The sequence below is a fragment of the Nipponia nippon genome, unplaced genomic scaffold (assembly GCF_047370975.1).
Source record: "Nipponia nippon isolate SJK-2023a ecotype South Korea unplaced genomic scaffold, ASM4737097v1 scaffold_2, whole genome shotgun sequence".
Classification (NCBI taxonomy): Eukaryota; Metazoa; Chordata; class Aves; order Pelecaniformes; family Threskiornithidae; genus Nipponia; species Nipponia nippon.
This window is the reverse complement of record NW_028262336.1, coordinates 97,520,572-97,540,533: the sequence shown is the minus strand read 5'-3', so window position 1 is coordinate 97,540,533 and position 19,962 is coordinate 97,520,572. Positions and strand designations below refer to the sequence as shown.

The 19,962-nt window shown below is 40.4% G+C and overlaps 1 protein-coding gene across 5 annotated transcripts in view; it reads right to left on the bottom strand.

Annotated features, from left to right (window-relative positions):
• Positions 1-14,335: 14,335 nt before the first annotated feature.
• Positions 14,336-19,962, bottom strand: part of NAA16 (N-alpha-acetyltransferase 16, NatA auxiliary subunit) — a 71,239-nt gene continuing 65,612 nt past the window's right edge. For 4 of the 5 annotated variants that reach the window (XM_087755961.1, XM_087755959.1, XM_087755962.1 and 1 more), the window contains 5 exons: positions 19,169-19,277; positions 18,560-18,658; positions 17,820-17,963; positions 15,224-15,321; positions 14,336-14,950 (listed from right to left, as the gene is read on the bottom strand). In XM_087755961.1, coding sequence (XP_087612087.1) covers positions 14,750-14,950; positions 15,224-15,321; positions 17,820-17,963; positions 18,560-18,658; positions 19,169-19,277 — 651 coding nt within the window. In that variant the 3' untranslated portion in view covers positions 14,336-14,749. The remainder of the gene's footprint in view (positions 14,951-15,223; positions 15,322-17,819; positions 17,964-18,559; positions 18,659-19,168; positions 19,278-19,962) is intronic. The other variant, XM_087755960.1, reaches the window with a different exon arrangement.

Here is a 19,962-nt window from a genome sequence, read left to right as displayed (position 1 = left end):
AGTTCTCATGGTGAAGTTCAATCGTTATTTATTCTATGGCTTCCTCCTCTCTTGTGGTCTTCCTCTGTTTTTCTTTCTGCTCGTAGAAGTGGCTACAAACAATACTTTTGAAGACAGTAGTGACATAGATGGCAAGCGAGGTTAAAAAGTAGGGAACAAGAAGATACGAGGGCATGACGTCAAGAGCACGAGCAGGATGAACGACAATAGACACAAGGCAGAAAGGAGAACCGTCGAGTACGTGACTAGGTAGAACTCACAGCCCAACAAGACAAGGACCTGGCCCCACAGCTGACGTCAATTCTCTCTTGCCCAAGCACCTACACATATGATCAACACAACTGTCTGCACACGTCCCCATCAAGCACTGGTTACTTAGTCCCACGCTTGTTTGTATAGCAAGACATGACTTAGAGGCAAAAGATGTTTTAGATCAGGCTTGCATCTATCTGTTTTGTGAGGAATACAGGCAAAATAACCAAAGGCTAAAAGTCCTCCTGTGCCTTCCCTATTATTTCTCCTGAAGATGGTCAAGCAATCTCACAGCTGTCTGGGATGGGGTCACATCGTCATGAAGAAAGAGCGCACATGTAGCCCACAAAGCTGGACAACAAGGCTTGAGTTGTTCAGGGGCCTTGCTGCCACAAAACGGGGAACGACCTGTCCTGCTTCTTCCTTCTCATGCTCCTGGCATAGACCTCCGGCACATCATTTGTAGCGGGTTTGTCTCGTCTTCTGCTGAGCCAGTTCAACACATTAGAACAGCAGAAAACTAATCCAGTGAGAAAGTGAGTAGTTTTCTGTTGGACCGAGTTGAATGGACTCAGCTCAGGTAGGTGAGCTCCAGAGCTGATAAAAGGAGAGAGTGGATGGGGACGTGGGTAGGGGAAGAGAACAACTGCTTCCCCGTAGCGATACAAGAGTTTATCCCTGGCCTTCTCTTTAAATTATTATTTTACACTCAAATTTACCATTTTCAGAATCATTTCTAGGCATGCTGAAGAAATGATTCCATAAACTTCCCTTCTTTACAGCCATGTGTTCGGGAATCTTCTTTCCTTAAGAAAACCTGGGCTTAAAAATCCTTGGTCATGTTTACTGCTCCATAGACGAGTCTCTTAACATTTCTTCCAGTAAATACTCATGTTTTCTACTGCAGCTCCTTCTTTCTCCTAAGCAGCCTGTGATTCCATTGAATGCAGCTGATATTCAGCTGGTGAATTTTAATCTTCTGCATAAACCATTAAGCTTATACATGAGGGAATAAAGATTGATTTTTATGCCTATCGGTTCTATGTTATAGACCATATAGCCATGCATCTTCGTAAATATTCTTGAAGGACCCCGACATGCTCCCACTGAATTAGGTGCATTTTTGCCACTGGGGCCAACAGGATCAGCCCACATCTGGCAAAATGAAGAGGGCACTTCTAAGCGCAGTGCCCTGAAACACTGCAGACCGACGCGTCAGGCTGCTCTTGTTTATCAGTGGAAACATCCAACGCAACTTGTAATGTAAACCTCAGCTACTGAATCCCTCCCTTCTTCTAGGCAGCCGTCCAAGGTGTATTTAAAGTGAATTTCTTCCTGACCATTCGACACAGTGTCTCCAGACCCTCCTCAGCCGGTGATGCAATGTTTACAGTGGTTTCCTACTGCATTTTTAACCTCACAAACTTGTGAGCCACATAGCTATTTAAACCAACAAATCCTGCCTGTAAATATGCTTCAGGGAAAGACTTTTAAAACATTAGCAGGCAGTCTGCTATAGCCAAGTTGCAAGGCTCACAAGGTGCTAGTTTTCTAAGCGAAACATGGAGTAATTTGGGACACAGAGCCTTGTGCTGCTACACGGAGGAGAATCCTAGGATGTGTTTATGCAGGCATTGGTGCTGCAGGTTGACTAGTCTAGTGATTTTCAAACCACGGCCCAGAGATGGCTACAGATCCGTGAACAACTTCCGAGGCATTAATGTAAGACAGCAAAAAAAAGAAAGGCAAATTTACTGGAAGTAGGTTAAAATCCACAGCACATATGCAGCCCCATATGCACATATGCAGAAACTGGAGCTGCAGAAGGGGGGAATTTGCAAGTCAGAAATGGCTGAAAAGTTCTGGTCTAATCAATCATTTCTTTTCACCACTTCAAAGATCAAGAGTACCCCAAAATATCAATGCTGTTGAGTAAGCACCGTGTTCCCACAGTTAAAAGCAGATGTTTTGTGAAATCTCATCCCGTCTTCTCGCTGGTATTGGTGCTAGACAAAAGCTGGAGTGATAGATCCCTGCCCATGGAAGCAGCCTGGAGTTTCGAACATACAATTTCCAGCTGCCTTCTAATATTTTTCAGTCTGTGAAAATAATAATTCTTTACAAAAGTAACAGTACCAAGTGGCTAAAATAGATGCTTCATTTAAAACCTAGGAATGAAAAATATAAGCCCATCATCGCCAAACTTCTAGCTGAAGGAAGGCAAGGGAACCCAACATTTAGACAGCTGTGGAGAAGAAAAATGAAAGCTGTGGAGGATGAAAAAGCACAGGTGCCAGCCAGACTGACACGTGGGGAAACCCAACTCCTTGAGCCACAGAGCAGGAATAGACCAAACATCATCGGTATAACTTGTCTCTCTGTTCAGTGCATCGCAGCCCTGCCCTCGGGATGCTCTTTTGAAGGGTGAGACAGTGGTTAACACTCCAGTCTCTTTTATTCTTTACGCTGCAAGCGGAGTTGCCTATGTGAGTGAATTGCTAAACTTGTTCTGTAATGAGGACAGCTGCCTAATTAAAACTTGGCTGAGATGAGCCATGCGTCTTACATAGGCTACCTAACTACCATCAGAGGTGTAACAACCTGCATTTGCTGCCAGCCGGGCTAAATAAAAGTCTGTAACCTGTTGCTCAATCCACGACACCAATGGGAAGAGTGAGTGACTTACAGCAATATAATTAATCTTGAAAAACTGTGAACTGACACAAGTCCTTTTGTTTTTCTCTCTCCCTCTGACGGACAGTGGATGCAAACTCATGGACCAGCTCACTGCCACCCGTGACTGTGGCCTCGCGAGTTCCTGCTGAATTCTGCCAAAACCTCACTTTCTCCAACCCATTACACTTCTAAATTTTCTGCTTGTCAAATTAACCTCCTAAACACAAACAGAATATAGCCTGTGCAGTTTTCTCTTCCTCTGTCTTTCAGTACCATGAAGCAGAAGCTCTTGGAGTTTTGAATGGATATATTTAAATCAGTTATTTACTCTGAAACATGTTTATGGCAGTTTAGATATCATCAGTATTTTTGCTGCTGGATTAAAAGTCATTCAAACTGATAGGTGTAATTATGGCCTATATTGACAACGCTGGAAGGGACAGTTTAGTGTGAGCTTCTGTCCACAGCAAAGAGATATGCAAAACTGCTCAAGAATTTGAAAGTTCTGGGTCAAGGGACTTTGGCTGAGCATTGCATGAGAAAGGGAGAGGAGTTCAGGTAAGGAGAGGGATGGTACTGAGAAAATAAGAGATAAGGAAGTTTCAAAATAACTCAATCAGATTCTGTTTGGTGCCTTTTTGAAAGAAGATGAAAGGAATAGTGTCACTTAATGAAAGGTATGTTCCTATTATCCATCTGACTTGGGGCAATAGCAATTTTGATGCAGATCTGCTATTGTCCCCAGCTGCCTTCTGGTCGTTTCAGTTTCTAAGCATTTTTCTTGTGCATGAGCTGACTTCTCTTTCAGAGGAAACTTAACTGGAAGACCAGCCCAAATGTACTCCAAATCTACAGGAGGCATACAGGTCCCAACCAAAGGCTTAGACCTGAAAACATGAAGATGGTTTTTGCTTGTTTGATTCTTCTGTACTCAGGAAAGTGCTCTCTGCATGTTCTTAGTACCACCTGCATTTCTTCTTCACATTGGAGTAACTTAAGCTAAATTTTAGATGTTTGGGTCAACAGAGACAACTGCTGACAACCTAATTCCTGGTCATATTTGCGGAAACACTTCTAATATCAAGCTGCAAGACAAGTCCTTTTCTTCTTTTCCTCATCGGTCACCAGGTTTTTCCAATGATCCTATGTTTGTTTTGCTAGTGCAAAACATCCTGAAAACAGAATGTCTATGAGCAAAGCAAACTGAATGGAGTGCATTATAAAACCAAATGCAAGAGATATTGGGCTGTATTACATATATTACAGCCGGGTTTTGGGAAACCTTCAATCTTGAGTTCACTAAAAGTCACAGCAAAAGTTCACATCCATCAGAAAATCCTCAGAATCCAGCTGCACAGAGCATGCACTGACCGTATATAGGCAGTACATCATAGAATTATAGAATATCTCAAGTTGAAGGGACCCATAAGGATCATTGAGTTTAACTCCCTGCTCCTTGCAGGACTACCTAAAACTAGACCGTACAACTAAGAGCATTGTCCAGACGCTCCTTGAACTCTGACAGGCTTGGTACCATGACCACTTCCCTGGGGAGCCTGTTCCAGTGACCGACCACCCTCTCAGGGAAGAACCTTTTCCTAACATCCAACCTGAACTTCTGACACAGCTTCATTCCATTCCTTCGTGTCCTACTGCTGGTCACCAGAGAGAGGAGATCAGCACATCCCCCTCCACTGCCCCCCTTGAGGAAGCTGTAGATGGCACGAGGCCACCCCTCAGCCTTCTCTTGTCCAAGATGAACAAGCTGAACAAGCCAAGTGACCTCAGCCCCTCCTCGTAAGTCTTGCCCTCGAGACCTTTCACAATCTTGGTCACCCTCCTCTGATAATATATACCCACAGATAATGCTATAGTGGCAGTGGAGAGATATAAGAAGCTCTTTTTTAGAGTGAGATCGCTTCAGATGTAGGAGAAACCAACCAAAACACTGCTTGAAAGCTGTACTAGTGTTTCTGGATCTTAATGCAAGGAGATGGATGTTGTCTGGTAGTTTTTTCCCTGTAGTGCAAAGGAGCAACCAGAGAACAAGCAGAGAGAAGTGGTCAAAAAGCCAAGAAGACAGCAAGAGAAATGTAAGCAAAGGGACCATGGCAGTGAGCCAGGAGGGGGAGAGAGCCTGGCGGCTGGAGTGCTGTGTGGCAACTGGAAGTGAAGAAATTGCCTCCTTTTGACTCTATTTTCAGGAAAACAAGGTTGTGCGCGTATCTTCTGCATGGGCAGATTGCACATGAGACTCTGCACAAGGCTGAATGAAGTTTGTTTGTTGAGTTTGAGTTTGTTCTTCTTACATTAAGTTCTCCCCCAGCAGAAGTCATCCAAAAGAGTCCAGTAGCAGTAAATATCAGTTTAAAAGAGTAATGTGAAAAAAACGGAAAAAGCATACACATGTAATGTAACAGCTTTCTTTTCTGTGGGCTCTAGCTCAGGGCAAACCACTGTTTCTGCCTCTACCTGATGCTACTGCCACCGTAGCGGGGTTGGTGTAAGTTAATGTGCCGGATCAAGAACTGGAGAAGCTGAGTTCTCTCCTTTTCTGCCAGTTTTGCTTCAAAACCTTTCATGACTACCACTCCTTCAAGAAACTTGTACCATTTCAAATGCAACTGAGAAGCAGTTGTTGTTTTCCACCTGTTTTTTGCTCTGAATTGTTGAGAAATGGAGAAGTTAAGGTGGCTGGATGCTGTGCTACTTCAAAAAAAATGGTAGCTTTGTCAAGAGGAGAAGGAACGTTGACTCAACAGTGGGTGATTATATACAAGAAACAGGTGGGAATTTAAGGCTTAAGAGTCTCATTTCATGAAAAATATCTGACACACAAACCACATTGGAAACAAATTTTAAGTCTTGTGAAGTGTATAAGTGAGCTCTTATGTGTTAAAAGAAGACGACATTTCTCCTAGTTCATCTCCTCCATAAAAAAAAATAAAAGGCAGTGAAATTTTCAGGCAGATGTCAGTGCTATTTATTCCGACTAAAAATTTTGCATTTTGTACTGTTTCTGTTACGATATTTCACGCAGTCACACACACGTAACCTGTTTGGCTCAGTCATCTTGTACTTCACATCCAGCATTGTTTGGGGACTGTATGTTTCCAGAGCCTTAACCCTGGCCAAGAAATATAGACTCTAAATTGAAGTAATTAATAATGACAATGATAATAAAATATACTTGTAGCCAAAATACCTGACCAAAACCATACTAAACATAACCAAAGAAAGGAAAATGTTCCTTGCCCAAGAAGAATTCTTACTAGATTTTCCTGGGAATACTGAATATTCTCTGGGTTTTGTGGTGTTTTTTTTTTCTTTTTAAAATTTTACATGGGTTTCCATTTTGTCTATTTTACTTGCCCTTGCGTGACTAGACCACTGCTTTCTTTTTTCCATGGTCCAGAAGCATCTTTCTCTTGTATTGAACCAATCTCAAGGTCACTCAGACCAGTACAGTGACAAGAATAGGGGAAGTCAGGAATGGCAGGGGGTGTAGGATGTTGTTCCCATCCACCCGACTGAAGCAAGCTACGGAAGCAGGCTGGAAAAATCAAGTCTTCCTCTCCCTCCTATGCTCTGTTGGCATTAAGGCAGTAGGAGGCAAAAGGAGAAGCCAAGATCGCTTGTTTGCTGAAGGCATGTGGTTGCATATGTTAGAACAGAAGTGTAGCTCTTCATTTATTTGTGTTGTAGTAATGCCAATCATGGACCGGGACCCCATTGAGTCAGTCACCATACAAATGTGGAACAAAAGCAGTAATCCTTGCGCTTTGGTTAGCCAGCAAATCACCCTCCTATAAGGGACAGGGATTTGCATATTTATGGTTGGGAAATAACCATGCTTTAGTCCATCGGAGCCTCTCTTGTTACGAGTGCACAGGGGGTTATGTAGATGGGAAGAAAAGAATCAGTGTTACAGTCAGTGACCACCTACTGCATCTGGCTCTTTCCTCTGAGACAACTGCATTTCAATTTAAGAATAATTATTGAAAGCCCTGGGTTTTTTCCATTTTTCTCAGCCTCAAATAATTTTTGTGACAAGCCATAGCAGCATCCTGTCTTCCTCACAAATGGAAGTTAAGTAAACCATGCTCTAATTCTCCCAGCCAGAGGGAGGATCTGTGACAGCAGCTTCTTCCATATGCTCATTTTCTATTTCCAACTTTCATTTAATAAATAAAAGGCTTTCAGAATTGCCCACTCCATGCTGCCCAGCCCTGATTTACTAGTTGTATTTCTACAGCAGAGGATTTGCATACAAAACTAGAGTAGAGCATTCACACAAGAGGGCAGTGGTTAAAAAAAATAATTGAACATAAAATACCACTGAAAAACACAGGCTTTGCCCCTGTTGGCACTTAAAACCCAGCTCTGCCCATCCAGGTTTATCCTGCCATGGTATTGAAAAACACGTGTATTATGCCGTTGCATCCAGGATTACGTAGGCCATGAGTCTTCCTGAAAGCACACCTCAAAGAGCACACACCAACTTAGTACTTACGTGGCATTGTGCCGGGCTTAGCACTTGACGCAGACGTGAATTTCTTGTTATTAGAGCAAGTTTACAAGCCCTCAGCAAGTAAGAGGAGACAACAGAGGGAAAGAGGTAGTCAGCAGAGATAGAAATAGCTTATGTTTTTGGAGAAAAAAAGGTAGTCAGATCTCTGCAGTCAGTTTGTGTCATGGTGGGTCATGTACCTGGTCAGGCCAACATGGCCACCAGCCACTGTGGTCCTCGTTCCTCAGGAAGGCCAGGGCTTCTGTCAAGACGGGCAATGCTGATGAGAGGTTGTCTAATAGTAAACAGCCAAGTGCAGAGGCAACTTTCTTTTGATCAGTTATTTGTTGCTGCCATTTCCCCAATGCCCCCACCCCACCCCTTCTGCTCCTCAGAGATGGGCAGTATCGTGAGATTGTCCATGAAACATGCTAGAAAGAACCATGCATGGCCACAGCCAAGCTCTGTTTGAGCAAACCCAGAAGGAGCACAGTTTCTTCCAGAAAAACATACTTCCTATATCGGGAGGTAATTGAGAGGAATATGTACCTTCCATGAACGGAAGGCCATGACCAAAATATTCATAGCCTGATACAACTATGTGTGGGCTGCTCCTCAAATATTTGATTAGACATCGCCGTCTTTTCACTATCTACATAGAACTGGGAGATAACCAGCCTACATTTGCCGGGTTAGGTTCCTGCTAAGCCGTTGATTTGAATCTGTTCACAGAAGCGAACAGCAAGTGCCAGAGCCCGAAGCGGGGAGAGAGACTGGAGAAGTACAGTGGGGAGAAGACAAAAAGTTTTTAGGAACAAGTTGTCAGATAAACTCAAGAAATCCTGTGGATCTACATCTTTCAGCACAATGTGTTACAGTCGAGGTGGCAGAAGCAAAAAGGACATCAGCCTTGCAGATATCAGTATTGCAAGAACTATTTTCAGATGTTGGGCATCCTGAGGTGCCTGTAGCTTTGAATTGGATATAGGGGTTCCCTGACAGCAGAGTTGCCCAACCTTTTGATTTTTGAAGAATTCCCTGCTTACTAAAAAAGAAAGTCTCTAGCGAAGCCATAGGCTGCCAAAGAGAAAGTTTACACCCCTTGATGTCAGTACAGGCCTGTTTGGTTTTTTTTTGTCCCGGAGAAGCACCTTGCGGATGCTTTGGTGTTCACAAATCACACAGCTGAGTGCCGTAGTCCTGAACAGGGCAAAACCAGCAAGGTACCTGCTGACATTCCTATACCGGTTCACATCTGGATCCTCTGCAATGCCCGAGCTAACCACCAGGACACGTCCTCACCACCTGGATTAGTACTCTAATCCCTGAGCAAATGAATCGTGATCTCTCCTATGGATCCCAAAGTAATAAATTTATCCATGGCAAATCTAACTGCTTCAGTCCATTGGTTTGAATTTCCCTAGAAAGACATTTAGATGTGAAGGGAATGTTATTAATAGAAATAAAAGTTCCTCCAACTTCAGGTACTCTCTGAGCTCATTTTAAATATAATCAAGTACATGGCTTAGCTAAAATTTGATTAAACATCTCCAGTGACAGTTAACAGACTCCTTTGGTGCCTGATACCTTTTGTAGATCCCTGGGTATCTTTTGCACTACTATTTACAAAGCCAGGCCTCCAGCAAGTACAGTTTTCTTACGTTATACATAGGTTTGATGACAGTTTGTTACTTGTGGTATAAAGCCTTGTTTTGAACTAGGACTGCTCTGCGCAGGGAACAGTAAGACAGCTCCTGCTCTGGTCCTCGCATCCTGGTTTGCTTTAAGTTTGACCATTTACCATATGAAAATCAGTGCTGGAAAGACCACGTATTCCCTTTTCCCACCTTACCGCATACCTAAAATACCTCTAGGAACCTCTCAAAACCCCAAACCTCCTCTTAAGCGTTAACAGCACATTCTCAAATACTTTGTCTAGACTTGAAATACGTTTAAGCAGCAAAGCCTGCGTGGTGAACAGTGTATTTAGTCCATGATAAATGAACTGGAGCGAAGGCTAATCTTCAAGGCCAATACGTTCTGCCTCAGCCTGCAGGCAGCAGAGAAGGCCTACAGCTCCTCTTCGGAAGGAGAGGAGGAGAGTAAGGCAGGAGCCGAGTTGACCGACGCTTTCTGCATACGACACAGGATCTCCCAAAAGGTGCTTCCGACCATCCGCGGGCTCAGATAGCCTCTCCCTGTGTCTCTCTTCTCAGCTGGTATGAAATAAGCCCAAGCAACTACGCTCTCGACTTCAGATCCCCAAACCGATGCCTACGGAGAGCTGGGTTATATGAATACACGTCTCACTCAGCCATTTAAGCGCATACAAAACACTGACGACCTCTCTCCACTGCCTGAAAGAAAAAAGAAGATAGGCACCCAGAAAACACCTGAAAATAAATGAGACGGCAGCCTTCCTTTGCTATGAAAATATTCGGGATGCAAGGCTTCCCTCTGGTGGAAAAATCCATGAACTGACCGCTTTTCATTAACGCCCGGTTTCAGCCGTGAAAAAACAAATGCCAAAAGTACATACAGCGATGCTGTTGAAACAGTAAGTGGCAAGTGCATTCACCTATGAAAACATCATTATGCTTGAATCTTTTGTGTCACACTTAAAGCTTGACCTCTTCCTAGCTGAGGGATTCGTTATTTGGGAAGCCTGGAGATGTTAGAGCTGAACAGAGGTGAGAAACTGCCCCTTCCACCCTAACTGCTAATTCTGGACTAAACTTTTGTTACCCATACGAGTATCAGGTACGGGATTTTCTCCCATTAAGGCCTGGTCCTTTGGAAGAGGCTTATTCCCTCTGATGAGACGTTTGTCAGCCTCGGGGTACGCCTCTCTGCCTGCCTGCGTGAGGGAGCGAGAGAAGGAGAGGGGGTACTCATGCGAGACGGGGGTGGGACGGCAGGGCCCTACGCGAGACTGGATGCCGGGTCAGTGAGTTCTCATCACATTTATGTTGTTCACACAATTATTTGGTCTGTGCAGGGGTAAGTAATAGGGATTTATAAAAGAAACTCACAACAAAACAGCTCAAAAAGTCTTCAAAGATCCACAAAAAAAAAAAAAAAAAAGAGACAGGTAAGTAAACTTTTACTATAATTTAGAGCAATCAAAATTGATGCATCAATAGTTTCACATCCAGACTATGTAAGGCATTTTGGAGATTTTGCTAAGACTGGTAATGAGCAAATTAAGCCTAACCAACCTATATATATACACACACCATAGCAAAATACTTAATGTAATCATATAGGTGCTACCCGAGCACATAGCTGCAGAACATCTGTTGCCGATGGCAGCAAGCGCACCTCACCCAAGTTCAGGCGCACGGCAATACTGACAGGTAAGCGAGGCCCTGCCTTCTGCGGGCAGCCTTTCGCTAGGCTCTCGCTGCATTTGCGTGTTTTCCTTCTGCCTGGACAGCAAATGCCACCTTAAGGTAGCTGCAGGTTAGGGCACGCGTCGCGCCATGCCCATCTACAACGAAGATTAAACAAGGGTTGTGAGAACGCATCGCGAGATTGCGAAGCATTTGAATACGGTATTGATAAAAACAACTGATAAAAAAAAAAGCATAGTGATACATTGGTAAAAAAGGTTTCTCGTCAATCTGTTAAAGTTGGCCTGTATGGAAATGTCAACCTGCCAGAGGAAAACAGTACAATTTCCTTGATTAGTCAAAGGCTTCTTTTTGTTAAAAACAAAACACCACCACCACAAAAAAAAAAAAACCAGGGTAAAAATACTCAAGCACATTATAAGACCTGGAATTTGTTTTGGTCTTTAGCAATTCTAGACTTCTGAGGTCCGAATGAGGAATGAGTTTGAGATGTAGCTGTAGCTCTAGCTGTAGATGATCAGGGCTTCACTCCCTGTCTACACCAGTGACTTTTCCTCAGCAGAACCACTGCTACCATCAAACAAAACTTGACCAGTCCTTCCCACAAGGACTGCCTCCAGCTGAAATATGCTCTGTATCAATAGCTCCACTGACACAGGTCTGCTTGCGGGTGGCCACAGAAGCATCTTAAAGCAGCTTACCTTAGGGCCTGATGAAATTGCTGCCTTGCTCTTTATGCATTAATTGCGGCCAGGCCAGTGAGAGAAGAAAGGGGATGCGTAGCGTAAGTCAGTCACTCCTTCCACCTCCCTGTGGGTCATAGATGGTGCTGAAAACAGGAACTACCCTAGTCTCAGCCATTGTGTGTTCTCTCGGCTAACCTCATTTGAGAGAAAACAGCCCGTCTCAGATTTGAGAGCCAAAAAGATCAGGTCTAGGGTGTGACTGTACTGGAGCAAAGGAGATCTGAGGCTTTTCAACTTCAGAGTCACCCCCCCAAGCGAACTCAATCTGGATTGTCCACAAATTCCTGATGCAGCCAGTTATTTTGATGCCAACAGACTGATAAGAAAAGAGAAGCTGCCTCCTGGGATGTCACGTTTGCTAGAGGAGGAAAGAAGTTTAGGGATGGGAGAGTGGAACAAGAATGACTGTAAAGTGGATTAAATTATTTTTGAGATGACAAATCAGGTCAAATTGCACAGAGGGGGGAAAAAAAAAGCAAGAAAGTGATAGAGAAAACAATGAAAAAGTACGAAAGACAGAGTAGAGCTAGGGTAGCTGATATTTTAAACACTGAAATGTGAAGCACTGATTCTGTGACATGTAAGCACTGTTAGCAATTATGTATGATAGCACATTTCCTCTGGGACAACTTAACAGGCCTGTTAAGTTTGATGCCTTTTCTAATTCAAGTTACTGAAAAGACATCAAATCTTTTCAGAATAGTTTAAAAAGAACAAAAAAAAAAAACCCACCAAACCCACCACCTTTCTCTGACATCTGTTCTTCTCCATTATTTTTGTTGTACCACCCTACTCACTCTCTGCAATGGTCCACAGGATTGCCACACATCCATTATCCCAAGCAGTTCAAACCTGCAATGACAGCCCTGAAGAAAACTCAGCAGTTTATGCCTCCAGCAGTTCTACGAGAAAACCAAACCACACCACACGCTGGGTGACAGAAGATCCAATTTTTGTATTTTCAGAATTCTCAAAAGAGTTCCTACAATTCTTAGTCTAGAAATCAAACCTATTCATCTATTTTCTCAAGGAATAAACTGCTGAAAAGATACCCAAGGTATTTTTTGCTCAAGTCTAATTTAAAGTGTCAAGCTAAACAGATACCAGAGGACTGGATTAGCAGTCTTATCTGTCATGCCACAGCCTCCTTTTGAAGGCCTGAATTAAATCTCTAGCAATGCATCATCACTACAAGAGACAGAAGACCACTGTACCCCTTCATGTCTTCACCTTATGTGGGCTGATAAAGTGCTTCCAGGGTACTGCTGGGCCAAACCAATCCCGTTATGGCCAGCTACATCTCCCTGTGTGAGACATCTTTGAGCAAATTGTTCCACAGCAAATGGCACATGGTGAATACCCAAGACAAAAACATCTTTCCGTATTTCTCAGGGTAGTATGTTGCTATGTATAGAGATACACATATCTCAATGTGCTAAATAGCGATTTTTTTCCCCTTAACTACTTACAGAGTTCATGTTAAACCAGTGAATGTTGCAGCTGAACAAGAAAAAATAATGCATGTGATGGGTTGACGTTTGATGTCCATAAATACACAAAAATTCCACCAAAGGCAAGTGTGTACAAAATAATTTATTACAGCATAACATATGTTGGCAATATTTTACAGTGAGTTTTCCATTCAACAATTTTGAATCTAAACAGATGACACACAAAGGAGAATTTTAATTAGAACAGTTTATTTGTCTTAATAAAATCCCCTCTTCATGAACTTATATTTGCCTTTGAGGGGCTAGTTAATATTACTGAAATTATTTACACTGCAGTGAAATAAAAACAAACCAAGATTGAATGATTCCATTACAGTTTCCAGAAAATGGATTTTCTGTACAAGCCACAGTATAGTTATGTTTTGATAGCAGTTCTTATAGAATGTAAAGCTGTCATATCTAGCCATTTTGTCCAGCAATAGTATGCTTTAAATAAGTATATTAGATTCAGACTTCCATTTTCATGTGTTGTATATTTAACAGTTAATGCACCAGAATACAAAGTAAGAAAAAGGTTCATTATGATTTGTAGTCAGCCTCTTTGTGCTCCCTTAAATAGTTTTTAAATGTAAAACATACTCCTCACGTACTATTTGCTTTGCAGCACCTAAAGCAATAGTATTTAGGCATGAGAAGTACTGGAGTATTGACCATAAGTGGACAACTAAGACTTTTAATGGAGGTAATACAGTAAACTTACCAGTGAATTTTTATGATGTAGAGAAGGACTGTATTCCCCATTACTGTACCTTCTGCATTTGCCCAAAATTGGAGCAGCTTTTTCAACTTAAGTGTCAATAGGTGAACAGATGGGGAGAAACCAGAAGGAAGAGGAGGAAGGGGAAGATGGAACGAAGGACAAACAACAGTATCAAATTCATTGTTTTCACAGGGAATTGCTTCAGGATACTCAAACTTGAAAATGTTAAACTGACCATAAACTTAAGGAAACAATAGCTATGGAACACAAGGTAGATAGAATAGTTTTCAAAAAGCCTTAGTGTTTTTTTGTTTTGTTTTGTTTTTTTAAACACAAACCTAATCTTCATATCCATCAACACTGGTTCCATATAAGACACACACCTGACAAAAACATGCAAACACCCAATGCTTTCATTGTCACTGTGCTTCAAAAGAAACCAAACTGACCAAAGATCAAAATAGAATTAAAAAAAAAAAAAAACAAAAAACCAAAAAACAACCAAAAAAACCCCAAACAAACCCAGAAAAACCCCTAAAGGACAGTAAAAGACGAAGAGGGCAATTCAAGCAGCACTTCAGTCTTAATCTGCTAAAAACGCTCAAATGGTAATTTATTAACAAGATATGATCACATTTATCTGTATATGTAACGACACTTACGTGAAAGCAGGTCTTTAACATCCATATTTTTTGTGAGGGAGGGCTGATGGATTATTAAAAGACTTAAAACTGTACAAGTATAAACATGAAAAATGCTGATTAAGGATAATGTTTACATAAATATTGGCAGTTTTTGTTGGGAGAAAAAAATAACTAATAGCATACTCCATTTCATTTAACTATCCAAATATTTTGTTTTATACCTGTTAAAGATATTAAAATACAACCTGGAAAAGTAACCCTGATCTGTATCCAGCCAGTATGTAACGAGAGTCAGAGTTTTTTATACATGTGCGCATGTAGGTATACACACACACACACGGGCTTGCACACGCTACTTCAGATTTCATTAGACAGCAAATCATGGTTAATGGCTGTATGATTCACAGATGCAATGCTGCTATCGTCCTCGTTTGTGGCAGGCATAAAGGCAGACGTAAAAGGAAACAGTTTATGACATGCTGCTTGATATTCTTCACATTGAGTGTGGCAGCTTCCAAAACTGCCATCAAGCAGTGCCTCAAAAACCTTTGTTAATGTCTAAAGAAACAAAAGTAACAGTTAATAGGTGTAATTCACAATTGTTTTATTACTAAAGAGATGTACGGTTAAACAACACTAACCTGAGCAAACACACATTCTCTGTTGGTATTCAGATATTTTACAGTTACTTAGGGAAAGAAATCTGAAACCTTGTTCTTTCAAATAATAAGAATTTATCATGATCTATGAAGCATGTACATTATCCTGCAGTTAAGTATACATTATTTAAGATCTCACACATTTTTTGGCTTTAGAGACTGTATCTTTTACCTTCACATTTTTGTCTCTCATGTTTTTATCCAATCTAGTAGCAACAGCAATTGCTTTTTCTTGTCTTGATTTGTCCAGGAAATACATCATCTTTGCACCTTATCACAAGAAAGAAGACAACATTTAGATTATAGCGCTCCTAAATGCAACTCCGCATATACAGATACACAGAATCCGAAAACTTATTAATCAATGTGAATTAGGACTTCTTACAAGTTTTAATAAACCATGTTTCCCTCCTTTATTTATAACTTAAAACTAAGGAAACTAAAGCTATTTTGAAATTTATTAGAAGCATAAGGATTGAGTAACACAGGAGATCTGCTTCTGCAAAAGTGAAATGCCTCACTTACTGAAGACCTGTCAGTCAAGAAATACATGTAGAGAGTACATTGATGACTAAGCTCTTCAAATCAGCAGGCTAAATGAAATCCATCCTACAATGATTAAAAGACATTTTCTTAGATACTCTGAATTATTTTGAAAAGTAGTGGAAATAAGTGAACAATGCAGCTACTAAATAGTTGTGGAACACCATCCAGAAGAAATTCAGACCAGTATACGTCCATATGGCAGAAAGTTAAGGCCAAGCTGGGCTACAAATCTGGAGCTGAGTGAAACAGTATAGGTACAAGTGAAGTTTAATGCAAGTTTGGTGCTTTGCCTGGACTAGACTACCATTTGTGAGAAGTAAGACATAGCATTAATGTAACTACATGCAGCTTCTTGGACCACGGTTTATCAAAACTGGTCTGAGCATCTCTGCAAAATACTGTGTTGCTCCTCATATCATAGCTGCCTTAAGTTAAAATCTTATCTTAATGAACATGTAGGCATTTCATATACTTTCCTTTTCCCAAATACAAAGTCCAGACACACCTCGCTATATAATCTACTACAAAGAACAAAAAGCTTCAGAAATCATTTTACTGAAAAAGCTGAAAAACCACATTGAGTGTATTGTCTCCTCTTGCTCAACTAATTTCCCCAATTATTAAATTTGTTTTCCTAATTAAAGAAAGTTTCCTAGTTCTTACTGCTTTTTGTATCCAGAAGGTTTCACAAAATAAATTGCTAGACTGAATATATTTGGGTTTGAGTAATCATTGTCAAAAAACTTACTAAACTTATTAACCTAGTTACATTTGTTTAAAGTCAGGGAGGATACAGTAGGAAAATTGAAAAGGGATTAAGATTCTGCTTATAATTTTTTTATTAGTAATCATTTTAAGCTAAGAAAACACTCATTTGTACTGTCAGACTTAAGGTTTAGGTCTTTCAGACCTTTACATTTTCAAACTTGAATTCAAGATGACAGTTTAAGAAGTTATAAATTTTACAGTAGATAAGACAATCACTTCAAACCTGTTTCAGCATAAACAGAAGACTGACACGTAGGTGAAGACCTAAAGCTACCAAGGACATGTCTATGGTTAGTTCACTCCTGATTTCACTTCAAAAATCCTAATCCCACGTTTGTTCCTACTGCCTGTAAATTGATACGCTGTTGGATCACAGTGACCAATGGACCCTAAGGAGCCTTTACACATTAAGCCCCTCACCTCCGCTGAACGTGAACAGACCCACTTTCTTCAAAGGGGTCCCTGACATCTCTCTAACATGGATGCCACCACTGTCAATGATCTAGCTTGGGTTCTTCTCAAAGGCACTAAAGATGTAGGACAGTGTGAAGCCGAACTCAGAAGTATGACAGTCTTAGCCTGTCCAATTTCTATGACAAAGGGACTGTACTGTTTTCCATAACAATGGAGGACCAGAAAGTAGAACCTGGAAAACATCCAGTTAGATGCCCAACAACGACAAGAGTGGAAGAACACATCTGTAAGAATTAGGAGCAACTGCCTGCTGAGATACCTGTACTTGACTTCCCAAATCTTGAGCCTGCTCACAGGGAAGGGATGCAAATATTTCTCTCAAGATGCTGTCCTGAAGTAGGTATCTTTTAATGGCCTCTAAGTTTGGGGTAAATTACCTAACCTTCCTTTAAGAGAGATGAACAATCCTCTGAAACTAACTTTCTCCAGTGATTCTGGACAGACCCTGGGTAGCTTTTACAGACTAGGTGAGATTAGTACTAAGTACTTCAAGTGCCTGACACATTTTCATTGTTGACCATGAAGCAGAAAAGCAAAAGTAGCATAACAAGTTTGTCATGATATTTTTATTCATGCTGTTGCTACATGACAAAGCTATGAGTAGGAACAGAGACATTCCAGCTAATAAGAAAACAGGAAAAAGCACTGCTTCTAATATATAGGATTTTTTGTTTTATATTTTCTAGTCATTTCAGAACTAGAAGCTGCAACAGGAGGGATGACAGTGCTTCCACACTTGAATAGCTGTTGTGGTTTGATCGCACTTTTTGGAGGAAAGAAGCAGGCTCCTTATGCATCTAATAAAAAAAGGAATGAGTTTTTTTTAACATGGTAAAAGCAGGCAGAAAAAAAACCACTGTAAACATGTGAATTTCTGGCTCATTGGAATTTATGTATCAATTATGGACTGCAGATAAAGATTCTGGATTTAAATCACTTAAATCATCTCCTTTTCAAGAGCATTTAGAAGTTAAACAAACCTGACAGTTGGTGCTGAATGGAGGTAGCATTGTGTTTGAGAAATTCTTCATTAAAACTTTCCAAGTTTTTATTAACAAAGATTTTCTGCATTTCTTGAGTTAGGACCTTGCTCACAATTTCTGGGAGGTTACTATGGTCAGATACTAGAAGGGGGAAGGTAAGAGGGAGAAAAGCAAAAAAAGCCATTTCAACAACTGTAGAAAACTGTGAAACCATAAACATCGCTGCTAAAATTCCCATTTTTAAAATTTGAGCACAGAAAGAATCACACATTTCAGTTCAAAACAGGTCAATACAAGCATTCCCAATGCATTTATAGACGAAACATTCATAAAGGGCGCTTTGTCCTGTCAACTTTCTGCTGCAAGTTCACAATGCATACTTTGATTCAGTCAGAATCTCTCTCCCATATCTGCCACTTATTGTCTTAAAACTTAAGAACTTCAAGGATCTTTGAAACACCTACTCCTCTGTGAAATCTAGCCAAAATGAGTTCTTGGGTCCACATGGCAGATTAACGGAGGAAGGAGTACAATATAATACATACACAGTACCCCGCATAGCACAACCTGTGTTTTCTTGGGTACCACCATGGAAAACAAACCATTTAGTTTTATTTTTCTTCGTATCAGTTGCAGTTTCGAGAGTATTCATACATTACAAAAATACGTAGTTATGTCCTTGTACAATATAACTTCCTGTATCTTTATACATACATACGTACTTCCCACACACATACCAGCTTTAGAGAATCTAATCAAGCACTCATGTAGCCATGGGTTATTACTGTTGATAGCAAAAGCTCTTTTGACAGACTGCAACATTAACAGAAACTTTCCTGTGGGAAGGAAAAAAAGCAAAAACATACCAAGATTAAGAATACAGAACTTTTACTGAAGAAAACAGTAGTTGATATAAAGAGAAACTTTAGTACAAACATTAGAAACATCAGTGCCTAGGCAGAATTAGAAAGGAGAGTTATTTTTCCCATCTAAATTGCTTAATAGAAATGCCTGCTGCTCAAACTCTGGCAACACTGCACAGATGGTGTTACTATCTGTTTGCCTTTGTTTTCCCCCGATAATTAAAGATCACACTGCAAGTATCTTTCTACAGCATTTATTAGTATATACTACAACTTACTTTGCTCTTAGCATTTTTGTTTAGCCACCCTTAAAACAAACAAAAAACCCCCTATTTCCCCTATTATTACTGGCTATGATGCAAACCCCAGCTTCAGTTAAGTAAATATCTATTCCAGACCATTTTAGGCTACACTCAGATAACACAGGCTGCAGCAAAGGGTTAAAATTTTGTAGAGCAAAAATAAAATTACGCAGTACTTTACCTTTTCTAAAGTATATTTCAAATGCTAATAAATGTGTTTCTATGTTATCTCCAATAAGATTCTTAAGTGGTATAAGGAACTTAATGGCTTCTTCTAATGGATTTTCTACCTGTTTTAATAAAAACCACAGTGAAATTTAAATCTTAAAATAAACATCAAATAAAAAACACCAAGGATAGTTTCTGTTATTCAGAGCATTTAAATAAGAGGCCAAAGGTAAACTGTAGATAGCTTTCTGAATTAAACTGAACCACAACATTTTTATTTGAACAGCAAGATTCAAAAGTGTCTACTCATGATCTCATGTTGACAAAGACAACATCATTGGTAATTCTGGCACTGCTTACATAATGTACTTTGTGTTGTAATTTAGCATTTAGGGAACAATTAAATATGACTACCTTAGACAACAAGCTTAAACTTCTGAAGTTACTGTGATAAAGGAGATAGTTCTTTGGGCTTAGAGAAATACTGGCTCAGGTCTTCACATTTTGTGAACTGCAGTCACATTTCTGTTAGTTTTTCTCTATTCACTATATGAAAACCAGAGTTCTTCAGGCAAGAACCATCTTTTTTGTTCAGTATCTATTTTAGTGAAGGATGGCCTACTGTTTGAAAAAAACAAAATTTAAAGAAAGTACCAATATTATTAATATAGAACTTTGATTTATTAGAAGAAAAATATTACTTTTCTTTAGTGTAAACAGACATAGACTAAAAGAGGTATCTTTGTATGCAAAAATGATTTTATAAAACCCCCCTGGATTCTTTTAGGAGAACCTGATAGTAATTCT